Source organism: Pipra filicauda, unplaced genomic scaffold (assembly GCF_003945595.2).
Source record: "Pipra filicauda isolate LSUMZ 115617 unplaced genomic scaffold, ASM394559v2 scaffold80_size11013439_pilon, whole genome shotgun sequence".
NCBI lineage: Eukaryota > Metazoa > Chordata > Aves > Passeriformes > Pipridae > Pipra > Pipra filicauda.
This window is the reverse complement of record NW_024104987.1, coordinates 7,262,585-7,288,472: the sequence shown is the minus strand read 5'-3', so window position 1 is coordinate 7,288,472 and position 25,888 is coordinate 7,262,585. Positions and strand designations below refer to the sequence as shown.

The 25,888-nt window shown below is 52.3% G+C and overlaps 2 protein-coding genes across 4 annotated transcripts; both read left to right on the top strand.

Annotated features, from left to right (window-relative positions):
• Positions 1-1,031: 1,031 nt before the first annotated feature.
• On the top strand, positions 1,032-10,917 carry TRIM47 (tripartite motif containing 47). Its single transcript, XM_027749826.2, has 6 exons — positions 1,032-1,724; positions 3,472-3,567; positions 4,122-4,352; positions 4,914-5,109; positions 5,796-5,870; positions 7,063-10,917. Exons 1-6 carry the CDS (start codon positions 1,032-1,034, stop codon positions 7,686-7,688), a joined length of 1,917 nt encoding a protein of 638 aa, XP_027605627.1. The 3' UTR covers positions 7,689-10,917.
• A 1,642-nt stretch (positions 10,918-12,559) lies between these two features.
• On the top strand, positions 12,560-20,559 carry WBP2 (WW domain binding protein 2). Of its 3 annotated transcripts, none has more exons than XM_027749829.2 (8): positions 12,560-12,672; positions 14,324-14,432; positions 14,970-15,105; positions 16,642-16,734; positions 17,025-17,141; positions 17,360-17,482; positions 18,656-18,732; positions 18,911-20,559. In XM_027749829.2, the coding sequence occupies exons 1-8, from the start codon at positions 12,614-12,616 to the stop codon at positions 18,962-18,964; spliced, it is 768 nt and encodes a 255-aa protein (XP_027605630.1). In that variant the 5' UTR covers positions 12,560-12,613; the 3' UTR covers positions 18,965-20,559. The 3 variants fall into 3 exon arrangements, with proteins under 3 accessions (XP_027605630.1, XP_027605632.1, XP_039246222.1); XM_027749831.2 differs by having other exon boundaries at positions 12,598-12,677; XM_039390288.1 differs by lacking the exon at positions 12,560-12,672 and adding an exon at positions 13,142-13,630.
• The last annotated feature ends 5,329 nt before the right edge of the window (positions 20,560-25,888 follow it).

The window sequence follows — 25,888 nt, the reverse complement described above, 5'->3', positions numbered from 1 at the left end:
TCAAAGGTGCTGGGGACGTGCAGGTGAATGCATGGGGAATGAATAACATCATTGTTTCCTTTGGGGACAAAAGGCTTAAAAGGATCAAACCCCTTCTGCAAGAACAGATGTGATTTTTCTTGCCATGTTTCCTCCTTCACTCCACACCTCCCCACCCTCCCAGCCCTGTCCTTGGGCCAGCGTGGACCTGGGAACTTATCCAAGTCAAAAAATGGTCTGCACAGGAGGGGTCTGGAGACACCATACTTATGAGGCAGATCCTCACACTCAAAGCACTTTGGTGTCTCCCCATCTCTGCTTGGTGTCTTATGGGCCCTGGAGGAAGAGGGGACATGGACTGAGCCAGCCCTTTTTTCCATGGGTCCAAGGGCACGGGGCTGGCAGGAAAGCACCCGCAGTTATGCACGGGGGGGGGGAGGACCTCCCATACGGCCTCAAGGTGGGGAGCAGCTCCTGGGGAGCAGTGGGGTGGCAGCAGGTCCTGGGGTAAGGGGATGCTCACAGAGGACAGCAGACCCTTTGGGGTGGGTTTGGAATGGGCTGGCTACAGCTTCCCGGGATGGGAGATTTGGGGAGGGACAGCAGCTTCCCCTGGGAGCAGCAGAACCCTGGGAAGAGTCCAGATCCCAGTGGGGTAGATCCTTTAGGACGTGGCAGACCTCCCCCAGACGCTGGGGGGACAGTACATCTTTATCGGGGTGGCATCCCCCGGAGGGCTGGGGGGCAGATCTCCCTGAAGGCAGCAGATGCCGGGGAGAGGAAGCAGATGCCCGGTGGGGGTAAATCCCAGGGGTGAGAACTCGCCAGGAAGACGAGTGACTGGGAAGCAGGTCCAGGGGGTGAGACACCCTCAGGAACGCGGGTGCCTGGGGACCAGGTCCAGAGGGTGATGGTGCGGGTCAGCCCCCAGCCCCCGCGGCGAGCGGAGCCCCAGCTGGGCGCAGGGAGGCGGAGCGGGCGGGCGGGGCGCGGCAGCCGCCCGCCCCCGCCGGGGCTGGGACCGGGGCCGGGGCCGCTCGGGGCGTTCAGGGATGGATGCTGCGCCCGGGAGTGCCCCGCCGTCCTCCGCCGCGGCGTTGCGGCTGGCGCTGGCGGCTCCGGGGCTGCCCGAGGGTCCCCTCGGCTGCCCTATCTGCCTGGACGTGCTGCGGGACCCGGTGACGGTGCCGTGCGGGCACAACTTCTGCCAGGGCTGCCTGCGGGCGCTCCGCCAGCAGCCGGGCCCCCCCGACGGCGGCGGGGCGGGCGGGGCCGCCCGCTGCCCGCTCTGCCAGGAGCCCGTCCCCGCGTCCCTGCGGCTCCGCAAGAACCGCGCCCTCTGCGAGCTCCTGCCGCTGCTGGCGGCCGCCACCGGCGGCTCGTCCCCGCCGTCGCCGATGGCCCCGGGAGCCGAGGAGGAGGATGGCGGAGGGGAGGCGGGAGCGGCGGTGCTGTGCGACGTGTGCCCGCCGGGGTCGCGGGCGGCGGCGGCGCGGTCGTGCCTGGTGTGCCTGGCGTCGTTCTGCGGAGCCCACCTGGAGCCGCACCGCCGCGCCCCCGCCTTCCGCGCCCACCGCCTCGTGGCCCCGCTGCGCCGGCTGGAGGAGGGGCTGTGCCCCCGCCACCTGCAGCCCCTCGACGGCTTCTGCCGCGCCGAGCAGACCTGCGTGTGCGCCCGCTGCCGCGCCCACGAGCATCGCGCCCACGACGTGGTGCCCCTCGAGCAGGAGCGGGAGCACAAGGAGGTGCGTGCGGGTGGGTGTGTGGGAGGGGGGGTGCGCGGAGGTCCCCCGCGTGGGCGGGACCCTGGCGTGGGGGTGTCCTGGGTGGGGTGGGGTGCAGCGTCCCTTGGAGGGTTTCATGCCGCACCCCTGTCCCCAGCGGGGAGCCTAAATCGCCACGTGGGGTGTGTGCAGGTGCCGCGCTGGTGGGATGGCGTGTGTGGGGTGGTGCTGTAGCCCACACCCCTCGGGGGACCCCACCCCGTATGGACAGGGTGCTGTGCCGTCGGGGAACCCCGTGAGGTGGGGACAGGATGGGCAGCTGGGGACCCGCTGCCAGCCGGCCCCTGGGGATTTTTCCCACTGTGGAAATCCCGTGGGTGTAGGGCTGGGGTGGGGGTGCCTGGGACACCCTACAGTGGCCGCCCCCGCGGTCACAGGGCACCCGCCTCCCCCGTCTTGTTCCCACAGCTCCGTCGAGGCGGTTTTTCCCGACTCCTGGCAGCCTGCCCGGCCGCCGCTCCCGCTCCCCCAGCCCTTTGTATCCCGGCGTTTTGGCAGCGGGTTTTTTTTCCATCACTCCCATTCCCAGATGTGACTGAGTCACCTCCTAAATTCACACCCACGAGCCTCCCCGGGAGTCGGGGCTCCAAGCCCAACGTGGTGCTGCCTTCCTGGACGCTGGTGCCTCAAATGTGTGGGGCCTCTGTGGGGCTGCAGGCAGATGGGAGTCTTTAAGGCTTGCGGTGTGGTGGCACCCTGCATCGGGATGAGGCATTTGGGGACCTTGGTAGGGTTTGCTTTTTCCAAGGAAGAGCCCGGGGGCTGTGGACATGCTGGCAGGGAGCACAGAAACAACCCCAAGCCAGCTCTCACTCTCTCGCGGGTTCTTGGGATTGCAGGAAAACCCTTTTGTCGGCATTATTAGTCATCAGGTGCCTTAAAATAGAAAGTGAGTGTGATCCCAGCCCGGGGGAGCTGTCAGACCTCAGCAGACACTGCTTAACGTCTCCTAGATGGCCTCTGCCACTGCCCTTGCGCTGCAGGCTGGGAAGGATGGACGGGGAAAGCACCTGTATCCCCTCACTGGGGACAAGCACTGCAGAGAGCAGGGCCAGGAGGCCGAGCATGAGCGGGGATCTGCCCCGGTTGGGAAGTGCAGTGCCCTCCTGGCTCCCCAGGGAGCTCGTGATGGGCAATGGCTGGCGCCAACAATAGCACGCCAGGAAATGACGTGTTCGGAAGGTGCTTCCTTTGCGGCCATGCAGCACCTCTGTGCTCCAGAGCTGGTTTGCTTTGCTCCTAAAGAGGAACCCCCAGGGGACTCTGTGCTGTGTTTCTGAGTGGTCCAGTTCTCCCTTTCAGCTTCTCCACCAGTCCCAGGTGTATTTTCCCCAGCCTTGGGATACACACTGAGAGCACACGGCTTAGCTGCGCTTGCTGCAATCACTGCCCGATGGGTTTGCTTTCAAATTCCTGTTTGTTTGGTTTCCGCTGGGACCAGGGTGGGGAGCATGGAACTGGACATGACCCTTTGTAGCCCGGCTGCTCCTTTAAAGGTTTCCCAGCCCAGGGAGAAGGGATGTTTGCAGGTTGGATGTTGCAGGGAAGGAAAACAGGAAAACAACTCATGGTTCCCCCTGGGTCCTTCACTCGAAGCCTGACAGCAAGGTCGTGGTCAGAGAGGGTTGAACTTAGGGAGAGGCTGGGTGTCCTGCAGCTCCCTGTGGGATCAGGGGCAAAGCTCAGTGTTTGTCCCTTGTGTCCACAGGCCCAACAAGCCAAATTCCTCAGCGATGTGGAGAACGAGCTGGAGGAGCTGGCAGTCACCATCGCGCAGGCCAAGAAGTTGGTGGAGCTCATTAAGGTGACTGTGCCATGGCTTTGCTCTGCTAGTGCAGCTCTGCTGGGCTGGGGAGCGAGGGGAAGGGGCTGTGAGCTTTTGGGGTGTGTGGGGTGTAGAATTGGTGCTCACAGGGCAACGTGCTCCATAAAACCACAGTGACCCTGGCAAGGATCCCTGAGGATTCTTTGCTCCTCATCTCTGCTAACCCTCACGGCATCTCTGGTTGCTTTTGTTTGCAAACTGGAAGAAGGAACAGGGCAAGGACTATGCCAGGGCATCCTCTGGCTCTTCCACCATTTCTCCTCGGGCTCACAGGGGTTTGGTCCCCTTTGGCCCTTGTGCCACCACGTCACTTCTCTGCCTGGGGACACCAGGCGTGGTGCAGCAGTTAAGTGGCTGTGCCCAGCCAGATCCCTTGATAGCTGAGCTCTGAAATGATCTGAGTTCTTGGATGAAGGGACTGACAGGGTGTCAGGGGGACCCCAGAGAGCTGAGAGGTGGGTGCTGGGCAGGGGACAAGAGTGACCTCCTGCACCTTCACCTGTGGGACCTGACCTCTCTCTCACTGCACTCAGGGTGCTGCCACGAAGGAGAAGGAAAGGGTCGAGAGGCTCTTTGCAGAAGCCTCTGAGGTCCTGGCAACCTTCCAGAAGGAGGTGACAGGTTTCATCGAGGCCGGGGAGCGCTCCATGCTGGGGGAGGCTGAGGCTGATCTCCATTGGAAGGAGGAGAGACGAGCCAAGCTGGCCCAGGGCAAGCAAAACCTGGAGAACGTCACCAGCACTGACACCATCTACTTCCTCCAGGTGGGATGGGGCAAGAAGGAGCCAGTAGTATTGTCTTTTGGGGTTTTGTCCCATTTCCTGAGGAGCTGGGGGTGAGGAGCCCTGGGATGTGTGGGCTGTAGAGTCTCGCTGCTGTTGGCACAGTCTCCCCTCCCCACTCCCAGGAGGACCAGGCAGCCAAGACTTTCTCCTCCATCCTGTCTGTGACTCAGGGGAAGCTGATGTGCTGCCCAGGCTGGGTACCTGGGCATGAGGGGCAGAGAACAAGAGATTGGGGTGCCCCACTGACCCCCTCTAGCCTTCCCCCCTCCCTGACAACCCAGCAAGAAGAGACCTTTTCGGGAGGAGATGCTGCTCCATGTGAGGTGGACATGGTCTGGGTCCAGGTTTGAAAGGGAGCTAAGAGCAGGTTCCAGGAACATGTGGCTGGGAAAGAGCTCTCCTCCCTTGTGAAGGCTGTCCTTGGGCCAAGTCCATCAGAGCTGCCAGTTCCCAAATCCTCCAGGGCTGGGTGGGGTTGCGGAACAAGAGACAACTTTGGCTTGTTTGAAAACTCCTGAAACTCCGTCTTTTTTGGCTCAGGAATTTCAGGCCTTAAAAGTAGCCATGGAAGAAAAGCTCTCCCCAGCTCCAAGCTTCCAGAACGAGCTGAACTTCACCAAGTGCACCCAAGTCGTGGGTGCCGTGAAGGATGTGCTGTCCACTGCCTGCAAAAACCAGTGGAACCACTTGCAGGGGAAAGGAATTGATGGGCTGAACTACCAGGAGATGGAGGAAGGTTTGTGCTCACCCAGTGCCTCTGCCTGGAGGTCTCCCCATCACCCTTCCCCTCCTCCCTGCATAGCTGGGAGATGTCTGTGGGCTCGATGTCCCCCACGAGCACTGGCCCCTCTCCCTCCAGCCCTGGAAGCTGCTCAGCACGGGTTCCCTGCACGTTGCACAATCCCTGTCTGGGCTTACGCCTCTTTGAGGTTTTGTGAATTTTTCCACAGAGACCGGAGGCTGGAGAGGCAACAAACAGCCTGGGAGTTAGGCAGGGCCCAGCAGGAGAGGGCAAGTGGCCAAAGTGGCCTCCCGTGAAAGGGGACTCTTCTTCCCAGGATAGATGATCCTCTTCATGGGGCAAGCTGTGATCTCCCAAGGATAGAAAGCCAGTGTGGCAGCTCTCTCCCGTGCTCTCTCATTTAACCTGAGCTCTCTCCTCACTCATTTGCTCAGATTCCCATGGGAATTGCAGCCAGTTCCTTGCCCCGCTGCCCGTCTCCCTGGGGTGGCAGAGGTGGTGTCTGTCCTTTTGTGTGTGGGAGCCATCAGGGATGTGCAGGGGGAGTGGGGATGCAGGAGGCACGGGGGCCACGTCAGCTGGGTACCACCAGGGTGCTGGGCGGGGGGTGATGCTGCAGTAACACCCTTGTTGGTTTGGTTCCTTGGCTGATGCAAACCCTTCCGTCCCTGTCTCTGCAGTGTTGGCTGAATCCCGGTTTCCAGACAAGTCAAACAATCCCGCCTGCCTGGAGAGCCGTGATTATTTCCTGAAATGTAAGTGAGGGATTTCTGCTTTGACAGTTGTTGCTAAGGTCCACCTTCCCTTTCCTCTCTCCTTCCCACATGCCCGGCCGGCGCTGATCCTGAGCCGACAGCTGGCAGGAGCGCTGCCACCACCAGAGGAAATATTGCTTGGCAAACAAGGAAGCCTCCTTGCTTTCCTGACAACGGTCATAATCTGGTTATACTGGTGATACTTTTTTTCCCTTGTCTGTGGTTCTGCTGGCCCAACTGCCCAGGGGGGGCTGAAGGCATCCTGTGTAATTCCTGCCGCCTTCCAGCCCTTGACAAAATTGGATCCTCCACTAAATTAGATCAGAGTTTGTGCATCTGCCTTGTTTGCTGCAGAGCACTGGGCTAGTGAGGGTCAGCTGCAGCATGAGAGGGATCATGCAGTGGCTGAGCAGGGTGGGGCACAAGGGGCTGAGGCTGGAGGGTGCAGGGCTGGGCTTGAGCTCCCACACTCCATGTGTGTGTCCCCCCAGCCTTACAAGGGTTATGGGGTCACCACAGGGATGTCCACAGGGGACAAGATCTGCCTTGGTAGCACAGTGCAGCCCACTGGGATCTGTGCTCAAGCTTGGTGTGCTCTGCTGCTGCTGAGTGGGTTGGGACACACTGTGGTTCAGACGTGCAATGCAAGCGATAGCAACAGATATCCAGGGCTGTTCCCACTGGATCTGTTTGTGATCCACTGGTGGTTTTCATATGGCCTTGCATGTTGGGGGCTGCATCTGCTCCTGTGGGAGCCACAGTGCACTGCAAGCTGACCACAAGGAGCAGTCAGTTTGTAGCTGTGATGTGCCCGATTGGTCTCCTGTCTTCTCAGGGTCTCTCCCTGCCAGGTTTGTCTGTGGTTACCTGAAATCTGCTTTTATATGGGATTTTCCTACCACCACTCTGTCAGGTGGATGCTCTGATGTCATGGTATCATAGTTGAGCTCACTGAGCAGCCCCTCTGTTCCTTCCTCTGCCCTGTATTCATCCTGCTTATGAGAGTATCAGCTCTTTCAGTCCCTGATCCTCATTGACTGAAATTTGACACGGGATTTAAAAGCAAGGGGAGTGACAGGACAAGTCAGAAAGGATCATGCTATTTGTCAAAGGCTGGGGCAGAGGGATCAGAGCAGGGAGGGCTGGGAGGATTTCCCTCCTCATCCTCATTTCTCCTTCTTGCCCCACCCAGTTGCCTTCATCATTGACCTGGACAGCGACACGGCTGACAAGTTCATCCAGCTGTTCGGCACCAAAGGGGCCAAGCGGGTGCTGTGCCCCATCCCCTACCCGGAGAGCCCGACCCGCTTCATCAACTGTGAGCAGGTGCTGGGTTTGAACCTCATGAACAGGGGCAACTACTACTGGGAGGTGGAGCTCATCGATGGCTGGGTCAGCATCGGGGTCATCGCCGAGGACTTCGACCCGCGGGAGGCCTACAACCGGGGCCGCCTGGGCCGCAATGACAGGTCCTGCTGCCTCCAGTGGAACGGGCAGAACTACGTGGCCTGGTTTGGGGGCTTTGAGTCCGTCATCCAGCAGCCGTTCTTCCAAACGATCGGGGTCTTCCTGGAATATTCGGAAAAGGCCTTAACCTTCTACGGAGTCAAGGACTCCAAGATGACCTGCCTGCAGCAGCTCAAGGTCTCCCCTTTCACCAAGGGAAAGGCTGACCCGTTCCAGAACAAGATCAACCACCACTTTGGCTCTCTCTTCTCGTGCAAGCTGAAACCAGCCTTCTTCCTGGAGAGTGTCGATGCCCACCTGCAGATCGGGCCGCTGAAGAAGGACTGTGTCTCGGTGCTAAAGCGCCGGTAACTGCCCGGACAGCGGGAGCGCAGGAAGGCCCAGAAAAGTCTCTCCTGCAGGTTATTGCCACCATCACGGCCTCCCTTTGTCTGTCTTTGTGGCAGCCCTCCCTCCTCTCTGTGCTGTTGGTGACCCAGGGCTGGATGAAGCCGTCTGGCGGGCAGAGCCATGGGCTGGGAGCCAGGATAGGGCTGCATCTGAGCGCCGGCTCTGCCGCTGGGCTGCTGAGTGAACTTGGGTGAGTCTCTGTGCTGCTCCCTGCCCCTCAGCTTCCCTTTCTGGACATCAGGGACTGTGACAAGCCTTTCTTGGTAAAGTGTGCTGCTCGGGAGAAGTGCCACATGGGTTTGAAGCTGTACCTTGGCCAGCTGCCCAGTCCCCCTCCTTCCCATGTGCTCGCACTGCCCTGGCGACTTGCACAGATGCTCTGCTTTGTGCCTTATCTCGGGCTCTGTGTCACTGATGCTTTTTTAAGTGCTGGCTCACTGACACCTTCCACATGCTCCTTATGAAGTGCCTTTGACCCAGCAAGCCCAGTGTGGACCAGGTGAAACCCCAAAGCAGTGCCCACATCACTGCCATGCCTTGGCGTGCGTGAGAGGGATGTGGAGGAGCCTGGCAGGGTGCTGGGTGATGCTGTGGTGATGCATCACCACTCCTTGCTGGGCTGGCCACCCACTAGTGCTGCAAACATGAAACAAAGATCTGTGCCCTTCTTGCACTGCAGCCAGTGGGTGTTTTGGATGCTGCTCTGTGGCCAGGCTGGTTTGGGAAAAGCCGTGGTCCTGCGTGTGTTGGAGCCCTGTGGCCACAGGTCTGATCCCCACCATGGCTGAAAATCCCAGCTGGGAAAGGGAGAAACTTCCTGTCTGGAGATGGTAAGGGGAGCAGCACAAACCAAATTTTGAGGATGTGCTTTCAGTAGACACATTCCTTGGGAACTGCTTCCCAAAGCTTTACAGCCAAATTTCCCCCCTCATTTTTGTTGACCCTACTATTTTAACGGATTTTAATGCTGTTAAACTCCCAGCTCTTCAAGAATCCTGGGTACACTTGAGCTGCAAATGTGCCCCTTAGCTTAGAGAGTTTTTTAAGTGACAGAGGTGCTGTGAATATGTCCCAGGGACGAATGGTCTGTTTTAGGGACAGCTGTGAGCGCATCAATAAAAGATGCAGCATCAGTCAGTTACTAAATGACCCTTTAGGCTCTGGAAATAAGTAACAATTAACAAAAACTACTCTCAAGCAAGAGAGAATACTATTCCCTTCAGGAAAGGTGGAAACTTGAAGCTGAGAGCCAAAAATGCCAGTTGATGTGTCCTAAGGGAGCTTTTTCAGAAGAAAAACACAGAAATACTGCCTGTATGGGTAGCACAGAGCAGCCCCTGTCTCAGCACAGTGTACCTTTCCACAAGTTTATTTTTTCTGGGATTATTTTGCTACCTACCTCCCAAAGCTTGCTTTACAGAATCGTAGTGCTGTGTAATATACACCTAGAGAGAAAATATAGAGGCTCGGGCTCTTTGCTGGCATGAGCGAGTCAGTGATGACGCAGCAACAGTCAGCAGGGGTGGAAAATGGCCCTTTTAGCTAAATATATGAAATATATATATTTTCCCCAAAGGATAAGCTGGAAATCATAGTGGTATATTCAAGGGGAGCCAAGGGAAAAAAGTGAACATGAATAAAAGGCAGGCACAAAGCCAAGAGGTTTGAAGTTAAAGCCACGTTTACATGTAAAGCCACGTTTACACACTGAGGCTTAAAGAGCTCCTTTACTGTGACTCCTTTGCCAGTGCTGCCAATTCCTGCTGGCATAGGAAGAGGTGCCAGTCCCCAGAAAATTGGGACATCTGAGTGGATGAAGGGTCTGAATGTAGGCAACCCCTTGCCAGGGCAGGGGCTTGCTGGGATCTGTCTGGAAATTCTTTCTCCTCCTCCTCCACATGCGGTGACTCCTAAAATGCTGCAAGCAGTGGGGAAAGGAGCAGTAGGGCTTCCAGGGTGAAATCTTCAGCTGAAATCTTGGCCTTTCCTAGCTGGTGGGAATGCAGCCCAGACTTCTGTCCAGATGGGAATTCATTCCCTGTGCCCTGAGCTCCAAACCCGCTCTGTTTGGCTGGCACCAGCGGCGCTCCTGCAGAGCTCAGCCCTTGCACGAGATGTCAGCGGTGACACAGTGCAGGCGTCGCTGCTGCTTTGTGAACACCGAGGGGAACTTGGGATCGGAAATTCCTAACTGGATAAGAAAGGTAGAGGCATGCAGCAGCCCGTGCTCCTGGGAGGAGGAGGAAGGTAACCTTCCTCTCTGCCGCTCGCCTGCAGGAAGGGATGTCACATGAGGGCCCCCATCTCGGCTCTGTCTGAGCCCTAAATCTCATTTATTCAGGCAAAACTCCCACCGTTTGCGGCGAGGAGTTTTGCCAGAGTAAACACAGCAGATCTGGGTCTTTGCCCTGTTTTGTTTGCATTGATTGCTCCGAGGGGAAACCCACGCTGGAGCCGCGCATCCCGCCCTTCCCCGTGTTGCCCAGTGCACATGCACAAACCTCTAAACTCCTTCAGGGTTTGGGAGGTTTGGGGGGTGTCCTGTCCTGTCTCTTTTCATCCTGTCACCTAGCGGGAGCAGCTCTGGAGGACACATCTGGTGTTCAGGCTTTGTGCCTGGTTGTGCTGCTGTTTTGGCTGAACTCATCCCTGCCTCGGGAGCTGGGGTGCTGGGATGCAGCTCCACGGAGCGTTTGGGGGGTTCCTGTGGGTGTGCTGCAGTTGGGAAGTGCTGTCCAACCCTCCCCTTCCCGCTGCTTGCTTTTGTCCTGGTTGGAAGTGCTATAAACCCTCCTGGTTTAGGGCATGCAGCAAATTCGGACCGATTTAAGACAGGAGCAATCCCCCTGGGAGCTGGATCGGAGTTTGCTCCGTGCTGCCAATAATTTGGGGTGTAAACTGGAATGACTGGGAAACGTGCACAACGCCAGCTCTGGATCCCTGATTTTGGTGTAAACAAAGGGCTAAATGCGGTGCGAGATGAGTTTAGATGGATTGATAGCACTTGGCAACTTAAACAGCCTTTCCGTGTTCCCTTGAGTTATTTCTGCTGTCACAGAGTGTTCCTCTTTTTAATTAGGATTTTTTAAATATAGCTACTGTAGAGTATTTTACAGTGTGTGAATAAATGGTAACAGAATAATATAATGATGTTAGAGATTATGATTTGCCATTAAATACCGTACAGATATCGCTCTGGGTTGTCTTTCCTTTAATTACCAAACCGTTCGAGTTGTCCCATTATCTCGTGTCTATTTTTCTGTGTCCTGTACGCAGATTTTATTTTCCAAGTTTGTCTAAGGGAATTGTGCCAAATACACATCTTTATTGCTTGGCTGCAAAAGGAGCGGAAGAATAATAAAATCCAATAACAATATTGTCAGCCCTGGGCAATTCAAAACAATGAATTGTCTCAGTCTTCTCTTCTGTGTCTGTCCTCAGCTTAGAAACAACAAAGATGAACAGATTAGGTGTTTTTTTTCCTTTGTGTTTTCAAGTTTTAGAGTATAAATTTTCAAGGTTTTCTATGCTATGAGGAGGTCTGGAGCTTCCCCCACACACTGGCAATTACACCAGCATCCTTTTTTAAGTGCATTTCTTAATACCAAATGCCAGCTGCAGCTAGGAGAAAAATGTTAATTGGTGAGTTATTTGATTGTTATTTGATATTTCGTGCAAAGCAGCAATGCCTCAGCTGGGCACTTCGGTGGCAGCCGAGTGGATTCTGCTCCTGACTTTAATAGGAGAAGAATCAGGACTGTTTGTTAGAGCTGTTTCTTAAAAGGGAAACTTACTGCTTACTGAAGAAGCGGATATGAAAAGCACAAACTTGTTCTTTTCTTGCCAAGAACTGTACAGATTATGTCACTGTATTTATTTAAATCTTGTTTCCATTATTTAGTTTCTCTGCTTTTCCCTGCTAGTCTGCATCTGGTTCTCAGGCACTCAGACGGGGCTGGGCTACAAACCCTGCAGGGAAAAGCTCAAACCTATAGAAAAAGATATAATTTAGGGTAATATATGTTCTTATTTGTGTATTATTGATATACAGTTCTCAGTTATTGATCTGAGGGAGCCCTTCAAAACAGTTGAATAGTTTTGCAGGGCTCCTGTATTTAATGAAACTATGCAATCATTAATTTTTTAGGAGTTCCTCCTACTTGCACACCTGGAGGCAGGAGATTAGACCCTCCCTGCAGCTCTGCAAATGCCACAGGTATTTCGCTGCTCCCAGATTCCCAACAGACAGACAAACGGACAGACACACACATGCACAGTCCTTGCTTGTTTATCGGGCACCTGGTTAGTCCTTCCAGTTCACCACACGCTCCAATATAAAGGGGTAATTTTCGGATGTGCTCGATTCCAGCACGGAAACCAGCCCAATATCAGGCTCAAAAATCCGTTTGCAATTGTGTGAAACAAGAGAAGCGCCTTAAACGCGAATGACAAAAAGAATTTGTTGGAAGCCTCTTCGCTGTTTAAAGGGGCTAAACCTCATTCTATGTGCAGAACCACCGGCTATGCGGGATTATTTTTATTTTACTCTACCAGACATCGCAATTATTTATACACAGCGGACAAGTCCCCGGGCGGCCCGCCGGCCGCCATGACACCCTGCTCCCCGAGGGGCGGGGTGTGGGTGTCATGGCGGCCGGCGGGCGGACTACAACTCCCAGGACGCACCGCGCGGCCAAACCAGAAGGCTCTTAGCGGGGAGGGTACGGACTACAACTCCCAGGGTGCACCGCGCAGAAAAGAATGCGTTGCTGCGTGTTTTGAGCGGACTACAATTCCCAGTATGTCCCGCGCGCCCAGTGACGTCACCCCTTTCCCGCGCAGGCGCAGAGCGCGGTGGATGCTGTGAGGAGGAGGAGGAGGCGGCGATGGCGCTGAACAAGAACCACTCGGAGGGCGGAGGCGTCATCGTTAACAACAGCGAGAAGTGAGGTGCTATCCCCTTCTCCCTTCCTCCGGCCGCGGCGGCCGGGGGGTAGCGCGGAGCTGCCTTCTTCCCCCCCTGCCCTCCTCCTGCCTTCCCCCTCAGCGGGAGCAGCTGTCTATGGGCAGAGGGGTGGTGAGGGGATGAAAAGGTGCCGGCGTTGCTCGTCCTCCCCTCGTCTCCCTGCGGGTTTCGGGCTGTTCGCACCCCCCTGCCCCAGGGCCTTCCCGGGGGGAGCTGTGCTGGGCCTCAGCCGCGGGCCCCGCGCCGCTGCCCGCAGTGTCCCGCCCGTCCCCCGCCTGCTGCCGTCTCCCGCCGCCATCCCCAGTGCCCAGGGAGGGCTGGCAGAGCCCAGCTCCCACCCAGGTGGTTTGGGATCCCCCCTCGGGGATGCTCTCGCCTGCTGCACCGGCATCGTGTCCCGGTTCAGAGCCCCGGCGTGGTTTGCTGGTTCCTGGCCCCGTGTGTTGGGGAAGGAGCAGCAGTGCTGGAGAAAGGTGCTGGGATATAACCATGGAAACGGCAAGCCTGCACAGAGCTGCCTCTGTGTGCGCGGCCAAGGGCTGCCCACACCGTCTGTCTGGGTCTGACGTGGCAGTCACAGGAGTCCTCTGCCTCGGGGGCAAAGGAGGGAGGGCTTCATCCTTCAGGGCTTCTTTCCGTGGGGCCACTTAAGCGTCGGCGTAGGAATTCTGCGCCCGACTTCCCCTTGGGATGTGGCCTTTCTTGGAAGGATTTCATAAGATCGACTCTGGTGCTTGAATTTGCATTTGCTGAAACAACTGCAGCAGCTTAAAAGTGTTGCTGTTCCCAGCTGTGAGCCTGCCCTGGATCCGGCGCTGCCTGTCCTGTGGCAGCCTAGGCTGATCCAGCTGGAATTCTGCAGCCTGGGCAGAGCTAGCCCCTCTGTACTTCCAGAGCTTTTCCTGGAGGGACAGGTACTTGCTGGCAGAAAGCAAAGGTGAGTGACTGAGGATGGAAACACGCCAGCTGCCAAAGATAGAGGTGGTGGAAGTTTCTGCAGCTTTAGGGATTACAGTCCCTAACGTGGGTGCTGTTGTGTCAATACAAGTTACCTGCTGTGTCCGTGCAAGGTTTTAATCAGGTCAGTTTCTAACTGAGAATTAAGGAATCGGTGCAGGCAACACGGGTTAATGAGGTCTTCTGGAAAGGAAGGGGGAGTTCCTTTTGGTCACATTTTTGTGACAGACGTGCTTGAGCTGTGGTGAGACCTTCAAAAACCAGCGTTGCATAAGCCAGGCTGAGCAGTTCCTGCTCCTGCAGCCCTTCCCCTGTCATGTGGGAACTGAATTAGGGAACTGACCCATGGGAAATGCAACACAACTTCAAAAATAAATAAATAAATAAATAAAAGGAAAGGAAATGTCTTGAGGTCTTGATCAGCTCAATTGAGTGGATTCCCTGCCCGGCTACACAGACAGCAGCAGCTGTGTCAGCACACCGAGGAGGGAACAAGCAGCCAGTGCTCCTTCAGTTGCTGCTGCCAACAGAATAAAAAAGCAAACCAGACTGATGTTGTCTGCTCAGCACGGGCCTGAGGGAACAGGCAGGTTTGGTAGGTCAGTAAACTTTATGTGCATCTTGCACTTCTACCTTGGGCCTTAACACTTGTCTGTTCTCTCGTGGTTGGCAGTGTTCTGATGACGTATGACCATGTAGAAATTACCTTCAGTGACATGGAACCGATGCCAGAGGCCTTCAAAGGGACCAAGAAAGGGAGTGTTTTCCTGACTCCCTACCGGGTAAGTGGTGAAAGGCTTTGTCCTGGGTAAGGAGATAAAGGCTCTCTGCCATTCTGTATTTAAACGTCCTCAATGCATGAAAGTCGGGATAATCTACTCCTGCTTGAAGTGGGGCTCATCCCTCTGCCTCTGGGAAGCATTATGAATTCATTGCATATCCCACCTATTTGTCAAAAGATAATAAATCTGATTAGTCCATGTACAGGCAGCTGTTTAGTCCATCAGGCATCTTCAAATTGGAAATTAGCAATGGTCTGGAAATGCTGAATGCAACAGCACAGCTACTAAATCATAGCTGTGTGGAGCAGCGGTTCTCTGGAAGCTGGGAGGAGTATTATCTGAGCAAGGCACTTCTTGGAAGGCCTTATTACCTTGAGGCTTTGGTTTACCCCTGTGGCTGTTCTGTGTAGCTTTTGGCTTGCAGGACTGATGATGTGGGAGGGAGTTTCAGTCCATCAGAAGTCTCTTCAGGTAATAACTCGGGGCTGTGCTTCCTGCTTGTTTTGAGGAGCTTTTGTAATGTTATTCCCTTTTCAGGTTATCTTTGTGTCCAAGGGGAAGGATGCAATGCAGTCTTTCGTGATGCCCTTTTATTTGTTGAAGGATTGTGAGATTAAGCAGCCAGTGTTTGGAGCAAATTATATCAAGGGCACAGTGAAAGCAGAGGCAGGAGGTATGTATGGGACAGGGTATGTTCTGTGTCTCAGTTCAGCTGCTCAATTCCTGACAAAGTCCTGGGTAACCAAAACTGAACAGTGACCAAATGGGTTTTCACAGTCCTGATAAAATGTGTTTCTTTCTTTGAAACTGGCAGCTAAAAATATTCCCCTTATCAGCTCCCTGTTCAGTTACAGTGACCAGGTCTGCTCTGCAACCCACCTCATTCCTGCCCTCTGCAAAAATACCGAGCTCACTCAACCAAGTGATCTCAGCAAATAAACATCAGAGTGGAGTCAGCAAGTGAGGTGTGATTTTGCTTTGGTCACTTGGGGTCACCTGTCCCACTTGCATCCAGGTCCTCTTGTGCCAAGGACTTGGATCCTTCCTGGATTTGTTTGTGTTCTCAGGTGCAGATCCCCAGAGCACTGTTCTCCATCGTGTTTCTTGTGCTGTTGCTGTGGTGCATCCTGGCACTGAAAATGGCACTTGGAAGAGAATGGACTCTCTTGAAATTAGGGGGAATCTTCGAGGGGCTGTTTCACATTATGTTCAATGAGAAGGCCGTGGCAGATGTTTCAAGAGTAATTTTGAGTTTGACCATTGTTTTTACCAAAGGCACAGAGTTCAGCAAACTTGCATCCTCAGCTTTGTTCAGTCTGTTAGTCGTGGCACGGAAATCACAGCTCAGGGCTTAGGAGCTGTAACCCTGAAATCAGCATTGGAACCTCTGTGTGGGAGCAGAGTGGGGCCATCCAGCGTGAGAGGCAGCCTGAGCAGTAAAGACAAACTAAACTGTGTGAAAGGCAAAGGGCTTTAGCTAAATCTTTGTGAATTTTCCCCAGAGGCCCTCTCTTCTAATGATGATGTTGCCTTAACAGACATGAGAGTCTGGTTTAGCTCAAAAAGGCTCTTTAATCTCCTTGTTTCTGTTTCAGCTCTGCCACAGCTTCTGCTTTGATGCTTTGTTGTAACTCTGTGCATGTTTTCCTTTTTTTATTCTGTAATGTGAGATGTCACAAATTCTGTTGTTTTTTTTTTAATTATTATTATCCTGACTTGAAATATCTTCTGTGAACTCCTAATGGATTTATGTGGACCATGTTCTTCATTAAGCTCTTTGCTTCGTTGGACACTCAAACTCCCAAACTAATTTGTAGCTGACAGGTGTAGTTGCAAAGGCTTTTTAGCAAACGGGATTAACACAATCCCCATCTTCTGTACTAATCTTATCCAAAGCAGGAGCAAATCCAGTGCTCCTGATAGCTGTGGCAGCTGGTGTGGCAACAGCCACAACTCCAGAAAGCTTCTGAAGGTCTCCCTCATGGGTGTTTCTTCTGCAGGTGTCTCTTGACCTGACAAGACCACACTGTGAATTTTTCTGATGGCAGCGCAATTCTGCCACTTCATCTGCTTTTTTTTTTCCCCCTTGGATTTTTGGGATAAGCTCTTTAAAGAATTATATGCAGGGCATCTGTAGTTACAGCATGGAAGCTAAATAGCACAGAAACAGCTTCTCCTGGCTTCTCAACTCTTGTCTTTCCTCCCTCAGGTGGCTGGGAAGGATCTGCCACGTTCAAGATGACCTTTTCAGCCGGGGGTGCGATCGAGTTCGGGCAGAGGATGCTGCACGTGGCATCACAAGGTATTGGGAGTCTGCTGCTCTGTGCCAGGGTTTTGTGGTTTCAGGAGGCCTTGCCTTCATCACACAGCAAGGGCAGCTCTAGGTTGCAGCAGGTTGGATTCAAATATGTGTGAGTTTCAGGCTTTACCTGAAATTTTCTTGCTTTTAAAAATACCGTTTTCCCATCCAGTGAACAGCAGATTTATTGGGGTGGCACTTGTTTGTTTTTCCCATAAGGACTCCCTAAGTTTGTGGGAGTTCATTTGGTGCAGGCTTGATGTTTTCACGAGGTCTTGTCTTCACTTTTCCAGTCTCCAGAGGCGAAATACCCAGTGGAGCTTATGGCTATTCCTACATGCCAAATGGATCCTATGCTTTTGCACCACCTGCAGCCAACGGGGGCTATCCATACCCACCACCTCCTCCTGGTAAGTCTGGGAGTTGAGGATGGGGATTGTTCCAGTTGGTAAGAGTTAAAATAGGTAAAAAGGGGAATGCAAATTTCACACAGTATTTTAGATTGGATTTGATGACTTTATATAACTTCTGTTCTTGAGTTTAATTATGTTTGCCTTGGCTTCTTTTGGCTGTGTAACTCCACTCAAAGGACTTAAGTCTTTTGCTGTGTGATTTCCTTTCCTGACAGACTTTTATCCTGGTCCTCCTATGGCTGATGGAGACAGGGGCTACATGCAGCTTCCACCCCCACCATATCCAGGGCCCATGGAACCCCCTGTCAGTGGTCCAGACCTGCCCTCCACTCCTGCAGGTAAGAAAAGGGTGTCCAGGTGAATTAGCTCACAACACTTTTGTTACCAGTAAGACAGACATTGCTTCTTGCCTGTTTTCTTTTGGGGAACTCAAAAGCTCCACTTTAGAAGTTAAAGTTGTTTAGGAGAGGGATTAGGAAGCTTGTGGAAGTGCAGCCCTTCCTCTGTCTCCAGCCTTCTCTATCCAGCTCAGTCTGGAGGCCAGCCTGATTCTCTCCAGGGTAGACACCATTAGTGGGTATTTCACAGCTGGATTTATTCTTCTTTTGACAGAAAAAATACAGTTTGTGGTTCTCCTGTGGTGGTAATCTTGCCCTAATGGATGAACACAAATAAATTGATGGTGAAATGTGTTTCTAGCCCATTTTAGTTTGTAAATGTGTCTCGGGCGATATTTGCTCCCCCTTCCCCTGTTTCACTCTAACCTGATTACTTTTGTTTAAACGATATGGAACAGAGAACTAGATGCTGGAAAGGAGCTGGGGAAATACCAGTCTCATTTTTCACTCTTTGGGATTTATTAAAATGATTTTGAACATGTTCTTCATAGGTCTGCATGTTGGGGAGGGGAAGAGCTTTTGTGATTGGACACAGCCATAGATCTCTTGTAGATAAGGATATTTCTCTAGATAAGGGTTTAACTTCTCTTAGGTTTGAATAAACAACTATTCACCCTTGAATTACTATTATTTGGAAAGTGGCACTGCTCCAGAGGGTTGTACAAGATTTTTGTGTTCTGCAGAAACAGAGAATCTGGCTTATCCTCATAAATTTCCATCTTTAAAACACGAATCCCCTGAGCTGCTATAAACTTGTGCTGATTTTTGTTTTGCCTTGTGTTTTCACTCCCAGGAAGGGTGGTTTGTTCACTGCCTGTTTAAAGGGTACTGCCTGTATTCAGGCAAGGCAGCAGTTAGCATTTTAGGGGTGGCAGGCAGGTCCCAGCTGACATTTCCAAACCAAATCTTGGTCTCTTTCACTGGGAGTTGACAGTCCTGTGGTAACTGGAAGAGATAATGCTCAGTTGTGTGTGTTGTAGCTATTTTGCAACTGGAGCACTGGTTATATCATGCCTTATTAGTAGCACTTGATGGCCAGGAACATGTGGAGGTTTTGTTTGATTGTAAGAGTTCTCTGTGTCCCTAAACCTATCACTTCTCTCTCTGTGACAGCTGAAGCAAAGGCTGCTGAGGCTGCTGCCAGTGCTTACTACAGCCCAGGCAACCCACACAACGTCTACATGCCCACGGTGAGTTCCTGTGTCCTTCTGGGTTTGCAGGGTGAGCCCAAGGGTGTGTCTGCCAATTCTTCTCTCAGTGGCACAGCAGAGTTTGTCCGAATTCATTTTGCTGTCTTGGGGTTTCTGGGGGGGGGGTGTTATTTTTTCTTAGCAGTGACCTGATGATCTTTTATGCTCTTTATTCCAGGACCAGCCACCCCCTCCCCCATACTTCCCACCAGAGGACAAGAAAAACCAATAAGCTGACACAGAACTTCTCCACAACTCGATGCTTTCTTTTTTTTTTCCATTTTGGCAGAATTCTGGGGCACGGTCCATAGCACTGAGGGAGTAGAGCCTTCCCCCAAGGCACATGGCTTTCAGGGGCTCTAGTAGTAGGTCTGTGCAGAGCAAGGGGAGGGATTTCAGCAGTCTGGGTCACCTCTGGAGCTCTGGGAGTTTGCTGTCCTGCAGCATTCCCTCCTCCCTGTGCGTGGCATCACTACAACTGGAGGTTCTCTTCATCTGTGATTGCTTCCCTCAGCTCTGTTTCTTTTGATACTTAAATTATACCTCTTTAGAGTAAGCAACTGCTCCAAACTGCTGATTAATATGCCCATAACATGGAAACAAGGCTCTTGGGGAGTGGGAGGTGTCTTGATTTTTACCTTAGTGTGTATCCAAGAGCACCTCTGGACACAGGGATGTCTCTGGTTATTCCTATCAACCCGGAGTGTCACATCCAACTCTTCCCTCTGCTACCAAGAAAGGGCTTCAAAGGGAAACTTTGGCATCTCAAAGGAGATAGACCTATGACATTTTTCAGATATGTATTCAACTTCCTTGTTTTTTTTTTTTCTCTTTTAGCTAAATCATTCCTGACAATCATAGTGAATAATCTGGTAGCCCTCCAAATTCTCCTGCTGCATGCTGTGTATGACAACATTTATGAGCTTCCGTTCCTCAGACAAAACACTGCTCTTTACAGGGTTCTTTAGTAGCATCTGACTAGTTTAGATCCCATGGGAACATGAATGTTTCTGTTCTCTTTTTTCCAGTTATGCGACTCACTAAGTCCTGAATATTCTCTTTATAGTCTACAATGCACTTTTGTTTTTTCTTTGTTGTAACATGAGTTATACTTTTTGGCCAGTGAAGCATCTTGCTGCTGGGATTTACCTGGTGAATTAACAGCTAAGGAGGAGAAAGTAGTTGCTTTACTTCTTCTGCCCTGGAAGCACTTGAGAGAGTATGCAAAACTTTGGAATAAGCTGTAAGGTTTGAACCGAGCTGCTGGTTTGAATGTTGTTTATTGCTGTTAGTGTTCCTGTTCCAGCTGTGAATTTACTTCCCAATCACTTGAATACGGACTCCTCAGAGGGTTCCAGCATTTTCCTTCCATAGCATTGACTCCTTGGTCTCATTAGCAACAACTCCAGTGCAGAACCTCTGCAGGACTGACCAGAATCTGGGTTGTGAAACTTTTGTGTTGTACAAAGCTTTGCACAAGTCACACTTCACTGACTTCTGACAGATGAAAGAGAAAATCCTTCCCAGCAAGTGTGATGAAAGATCCCTGTGCTAGGGAACTGCTGAGACTTGCTGCATGCAGCCTGCTTGGAGAGAAAAAAGGTCCACCTCTTGTTTTCTTTTTGTTTGAGTTTAGCTGATTAATGAAATTGCTACTATCTGTGCACTGACTTTTCTAGAATTGCTACTGCAGTGATGTAAAGAAATGGTTATTTTAAAAGAAGTATTTATTTTGAAAATGTTTGATTAATATATTAATGTTAAATGAACTTTTGAATGCAGATTTGTTTTGCCAAGACTGTGAAATAAACAGAAATCAGCTCAAAACTTGGGGCATCTTGTGTGTGAGTGGGGAAACTTGATGGTGACTTGGTAGCTTTGGATGGGGAGAGGGAGAATTAAACAGCAAAATCACTTGGATTTTATTCTTGGCTGTTCATTGCTGACATCAGTGGCTTGATTTGTCTTGGCTGACTCTGTGAAATGAAAATAAGATGTTAAAATCTTTCAACAAAAGCCTATTTCACAATTCCTCTTGGAAGCTGGTGCAGTGACTGCTTTACACTTTACCCAGATGTGTCACCCGGGTGTTTTTTCCAGACCAATTGTCCCTGAAAAAGTTGCAACCTCTTTACTGTTTTACTTTGCAGGAGGTAGCTGAGGGACACAGCATAATTAATGCCTCTAAAATGTCTCTAATTAGAAGCAATCCATAATTTTGGGTGTTTTCCCCTGTAAGTGTGCTGAGACACCTGGGTAGTTCTGCCCAGTTAGTTGGAGCTCCCTCAGGTGTGCTCCTGGTGGCTCTTCTCCCTGGAAAAGTGAGGAGTTGTTGCTCCTTCCTCCCGGGTGTGCTCCAGCAGCAGTGCTGGAGCTCTTCCTCCCTCTGAGCTGAACAAGGTGTGAGTGTCTCTTGGCAGGGCAGGAGAGGCGTGTTCCCCGTGGGATCAGATCCTGATCAGCCCCTCTGGTTCCTCTGGCACCTGTCAAGCAGGAGTTACTCAGGAGCTGCTTTCCAGGTAACATCCAAACCTCCCTTGGTTTCATTCCTCTTCCCAGCTGCCACTGGCTGCCTTCATTCTCTCGAGTTCCCTGACCAGCCAGGGTGGACATCTTCCAGATTCTGTTCTTTTTTACATCCCTTTTGACTCTCCTGTGCCTCCCACGTGGCTGTTTTACTGCATTTTAAGGCTGGCTGAGCCACTTGGGTTGGTTTTCTATAGAAGAGGTGGGTGGGGCAGGAAAACATTTAAGAGATAAAATGTTACAGTCCACTAGGAACGGAATAAATCCTGTTTTGTGAATTAAATTACTTCAAGGTTTCCTCAATCACATCCATTCAACTGTAAGATGCTGCAGAAACCTCTCTGTACTGGCTCTGTCCCAGTTACCCTCTACTCCCAGACAGAGAATCCTAGAAAACACAGATTGCACGGACTTTCCAGGTCTCTTGCCCAGCCCAGCTCCCTGTGCAGCTCTTAGGCCAGCAACCAGAACAAATCCAAGAGGCTTTTTAAAAATCTTTCCTCAGCTAAAGGTGCTTGGGAGAGAAACATTTAGATCCCTGCTCCCATGGGAACTGGGCTCCATGGTTCCAGCTGAGTCTCTTCCCTTAGTGTGGACAAGGGGCAAGACCTGCAGAGGCACCATGAGGTTTGCTGTTTGGAAAAAGGGAAATATATTTAGAGGATGAGTCAGGCTGGAATAAATGAAATATTCCTTTCCTCAGCACGGGTGTCACTGAGCTAAATCTGGCTTTTGAACTGTGGGCTTTTCACAGTGGTTTGGGGTTGAATGTTCCCATTCTCCCGGGCTGGAGCTGGTCATGGTCTGTGGGGAGGGGAGGAGGAGCAAAACAAAGAGACTGAGCATGGTATTCTTGCGTGCTTGGAGTGTGCTGATGGGAAGTGAAGCACATTTTGGGAATGCTGAAGCTGTGGGGCCAAAAGGCTGGGGCAAGTCACACAGTCAAGCAGGGCTCATGCAGGTGTTGGGCTGAGTGGAGCAGCACAATTCTAGATGCTCGTGAGAATCCCTGCCTGAAACCCCAAATTTGGCTTAGATATTCAGCACTTGGTGCCATCTCCCTAATGGGAACTGGGAGCTGTTCTCTGCTTGGGAAAGGGCTTAGGGAGCATGGAAGGGTCAGCTGGTCCTGCTGCCCACATAAAAGGTTTTAAATATTAAAGCAGGGAAGTGCAATTGAAAGTCTGCTGGTGCTCTGGAGTGGGGTGGGAGTAGGGCAGCAGGAAATGTTGTGCATTAACACGTCTCCAGGTCTGGACCCTGCTTAAATGATTAACCAGCTGAGCAGCAGAAGGATGTCATGTGAAAGCCAGATTGGTACCATTAAATTCCAGTATTTGGATGGTATTATACTACTGAGGGAAAAGAGGGGTCATAGGGAACAGTTAGCGCTGAATCCTTTGGCAGAGAGAGATTTTCCACCACCATGTGCAGTTCTGTCTCCTTGGTGTGACTCAGGCTCTTCACCTGAGAAGTCTCTCCCTGCCCCTTGTGTCTGCTCCCTGTGCTGAAAAGGTGGCTGTTTCCCTCCTTTGGGGAGAGTGGTGTAACTGGGTATTTCCAAAGTGCTTTGAGATCTTATGCAAAAAACCTGTTGCTGCAGGAACTGTGGGTGCTACTTAGAGGTTTCCTACTGTCAGCCCTGAAATCTTGGTGCTGTCCCTGGGGGCTGGGGAAGGTCTTTACCCTGGAAGGATTACCCCATCCTTAAGGATTAAGGATCCTCACCCTGTGAGGATTACCCCATCCTGTGTGTGCTTGCCCAGGATTGCCTGCAGATGAAGGAAGAGACAGAGCCCCCCTCTTCCTCCACACTGTTCTGCCCAGATTTCACCTCAATTGCTCCGACTTAGTGCAATTTACTGCATAAAAATCATTGTTTTGCATTATTTTTTTCCTAGCTGGGGGGATGCACTGAGCAGTCAAAGGGACTGGGGTTAACCCAACCTGGCCAGCACCCTGTGCTCTGCGTGTGCCTTCCTTTGAGGTTTGTGAGGACTTCAAGCCACTCTCCGAACTGTAGACGGTCAAATTGCGTCTCTGCCACGTGATGGACACCGTGATTTATGAGCTCTGGCTCACAGCACTGTCTCCTTTCTCAAGTGCTGCTGGAGGTGGCAGGAGGCGTGAGGTGAAGTTTGGATCCAGCTGTTCCCGGAGCAGCCGGGAGCAAGGCCAGCCCTGGCCAAGGAGTGGCTCGTGTTGGCTGATGCGGTCGGACCATGGGCTCCTCCAGCTGGGAAGAACTGCCAGGTGTGTGGTGGAGGTGGGTTTAGCCAAGGCAGGCTGTGACCAGGGGGCGGTTTCAGGTTAAAGCTGCACAGCTAAGCCCGAGTGACAAACGTGGGGGTTTGTGGGTTGGTGTGAAATGCCAGAAGGCGCAGGGTGGGGATCTTTATTTTAGTCAAGGGCTCTCTCTGCAGCCGTAGTGGGTGTTACTCACCCGTCTGCTCTCCTGAGTGAGTCAGCTCCAAGAGCTGCCACCATGAGACTGAACTGGAAACCGGTATTTCAGCATCCTCCTTGCTTAGGGGCCAGCACTGAGCCACCCCAAGAGGCCCCAGTAGGATGTGAAAGGACCCAGGTCACAGAGAGCAGGAGCAGGGACTCGTACGTGCTGGTGGGGGCTGCTGGATCTCACACCTCGGGGTGTAAACGGTCTAGGATCCATCTCTGCTGCCTCCTCCCAGCCTGCCTGACATTTCCTACGATCTCTGGATACTGGAGCAAAAGGTATCAGCTTGGCTCCATTTGCGAGCTCTGCTCAGCAAATCCCATCTTTCTAAACCTTTCCTTTCCCTTGCTCAAGTCGTGTCTTCTCCTCCTCCTCCTCCTCACATACTTTACTCCATAAGGGCTGGGCCCTGGCTGGGACACAGTCACTCTCCCCATGGCATGGATTGACTGCAATAATATTCCATGTTTTGGTATGTCTGTCTGGAATCTGGGGGTGGTGGGAGGGGTTCAGCCCTGCAGCCTCCTCCCGTCATCGAAGCCCGTGGCTCCACAGGGCTTGGAAGGCTCCTCAGGGGCTTTGAAATGTTTGTGGGGAGAATTGTTGGTGGAAAACCCATGGGGGAAGCACTCTGGTGCTGAAGGTGGTCGATAATTTGGCATATGTGCTCCAGGATAAGCTGGTTAATGGGCACCACGGGGCATGGAGGGTGTCTGGGATTCAGCCCCAAGTTCTTCCACCTGCTCTCAACTCAGTCCCCGAACCAGCACATAAAATGGCCTTGAAATCTTTGTCCCCCGTTCCCTATCCCTACAGTGAGAGCAACCACTGCCCCAGCCCTGCAGAGAGGGAGTGACAAATCCAGTATCCGACACTGAATTCATCTCAGTAGGAGAGGGAAGTGGAAGAAGTACTTGCTGCACACAGAGCACGTGACAGTGATGGTGAAAACATTTTCAAGTGCTCACAAGGTGCTGTGAGGCAAATGAGTGGGGACTACACATGAAGTTTGTGATCTCCTTGGAGTTATCCTTGCAACATCCCTGCCATGGATCTGGCAGGTCTTGTGCTCCTGCACGGGGCTCCCAGGGGGAACAGAGCTTTCACAACTGCCCTGTCCCGTGTGGGTGGCTGGAAGTCCCCTTTGCTCTTCCCAGAAGGATGGAGCTTGCCTTGACATCGTCCTAAGATAGCCCAAATGATGTGGGAGGTACTGTGTGTTCCCTCACTCCTTCCCAGCTGCCATCAGTTTTTGTGAGGTGCCCTCAAAGCTCTCAGGAGAGCCTGTGGCAGGAGAGATGTGGGGCTAGGGCAGCAGTAACTGGAAGACCCCCCAGTAAACAAGGAAGGAGGAATGGCTGACATCCCTCCTGGGTATGGAATCACTGATCCCAGAGCACACAGCACCCAGTGGTTCCTGGGCAGAAACCCCATCTGGGCAGTCCCGAGGAGGGGGAACAGGGATGTCCCTCTTCTCATTTCGAAACCACCTTCCTCTCCTCTGTCCTGTGCCTGCACTGGCTGCCTTGCCAACCTTGGGCAGGCGCAGCCGGGTTTTGCAGAGTCATCGGACCCCGTGTTTAAAAGGAGAAGTGAGGGAGGGACATGTTGAAATCAATTTTTTGACTATTTGCCCATTTCCATCTGAGAGATAAGGGTGAGGCCAAGCTGCAGCTCCAGGACTATCAAGCCAAGAGGTAGGAGATAAACTGCTGTTAACGCAGGCAGAGGGTCCTTTCCTCCAGGCCTTCCTAAAAAAGGGAAGATGATTCCCTTTAAAGAGGGTGATAATGTTTGTTCTTTGGAGATCTGTTTTCTCAGCAGCACCTATAATCCTGTTGGTTATAGTGAACTGTGGATTTTACTTATACCAGGAACAGGTATAAAGGGTTTTTTCCTTTGGGATGAGTTGTTTTTAAAATGAATGTAAGGCTTCACTCTATGTTGTGCATGTTTATCGTAGTTATTTTAGGAGGCAGACTGATGGTGTGGGGAAGGAGAGCTGGTTTGGGGAATGCTGACCCACTCCCTCTGGAGAGTCCTGACCTGGGATGTCTTGCTAGTTGTCTGCCAGTTTGGGGCACAGAGGTTATTGTGATTGTCTCTACTAACCAGAAATCTGTGCTCATCGTGTAGCTGTTTTTATGGCTTTTCTTATTGTTTCCTGGACAAGGA

Bases quoted from the DNA above. Each gene is read 5' to 3' on its own strand.
- WBP2 (XM_027749829.2), top strand. From the start codon at position 12,614: ATGGCGCTGAACAAGAACCACTCGGAGGGCGGAGGCGTCATCGTTAAC. The intron at 12,673-14,323 runs GTGAGGTGCTAT...CGTGGTTGGCAG, and splicing joins ATCGTTAACAACAGCGAGAA to TGTTCTGATGACGTATGACC. The intron at 16,735-17,024 runs GTATTGGGAGTC...TCACTTTTCCAG, and splicing joins GCTGCACGTGGCATCACAAG to TCTCCAGAGGCGAAATACCC.
- TRIM47 (XM_027749826.2), top strand. From the start codon at position 1,032: ATGGATGCTGCGCCCGGGAGTGCCCCGCCGTCCTCCGCCGCGGCGTTG. The intron at 1,725-3,471 runs GTGCGTGCGGGT...TTGTGTCCACAG, and splicing joins AGGAGCGGGAGCACAAGGAG to GCCCAACAAGCCAAATTCCT. The intron at 5,871-7,062 runs GTAAGTGAGGGA...TGCCCCACCCAG, and splicing joins CCGTGATTATTTCCTGAAAT to TTGCCTTCATCATTGACCTG.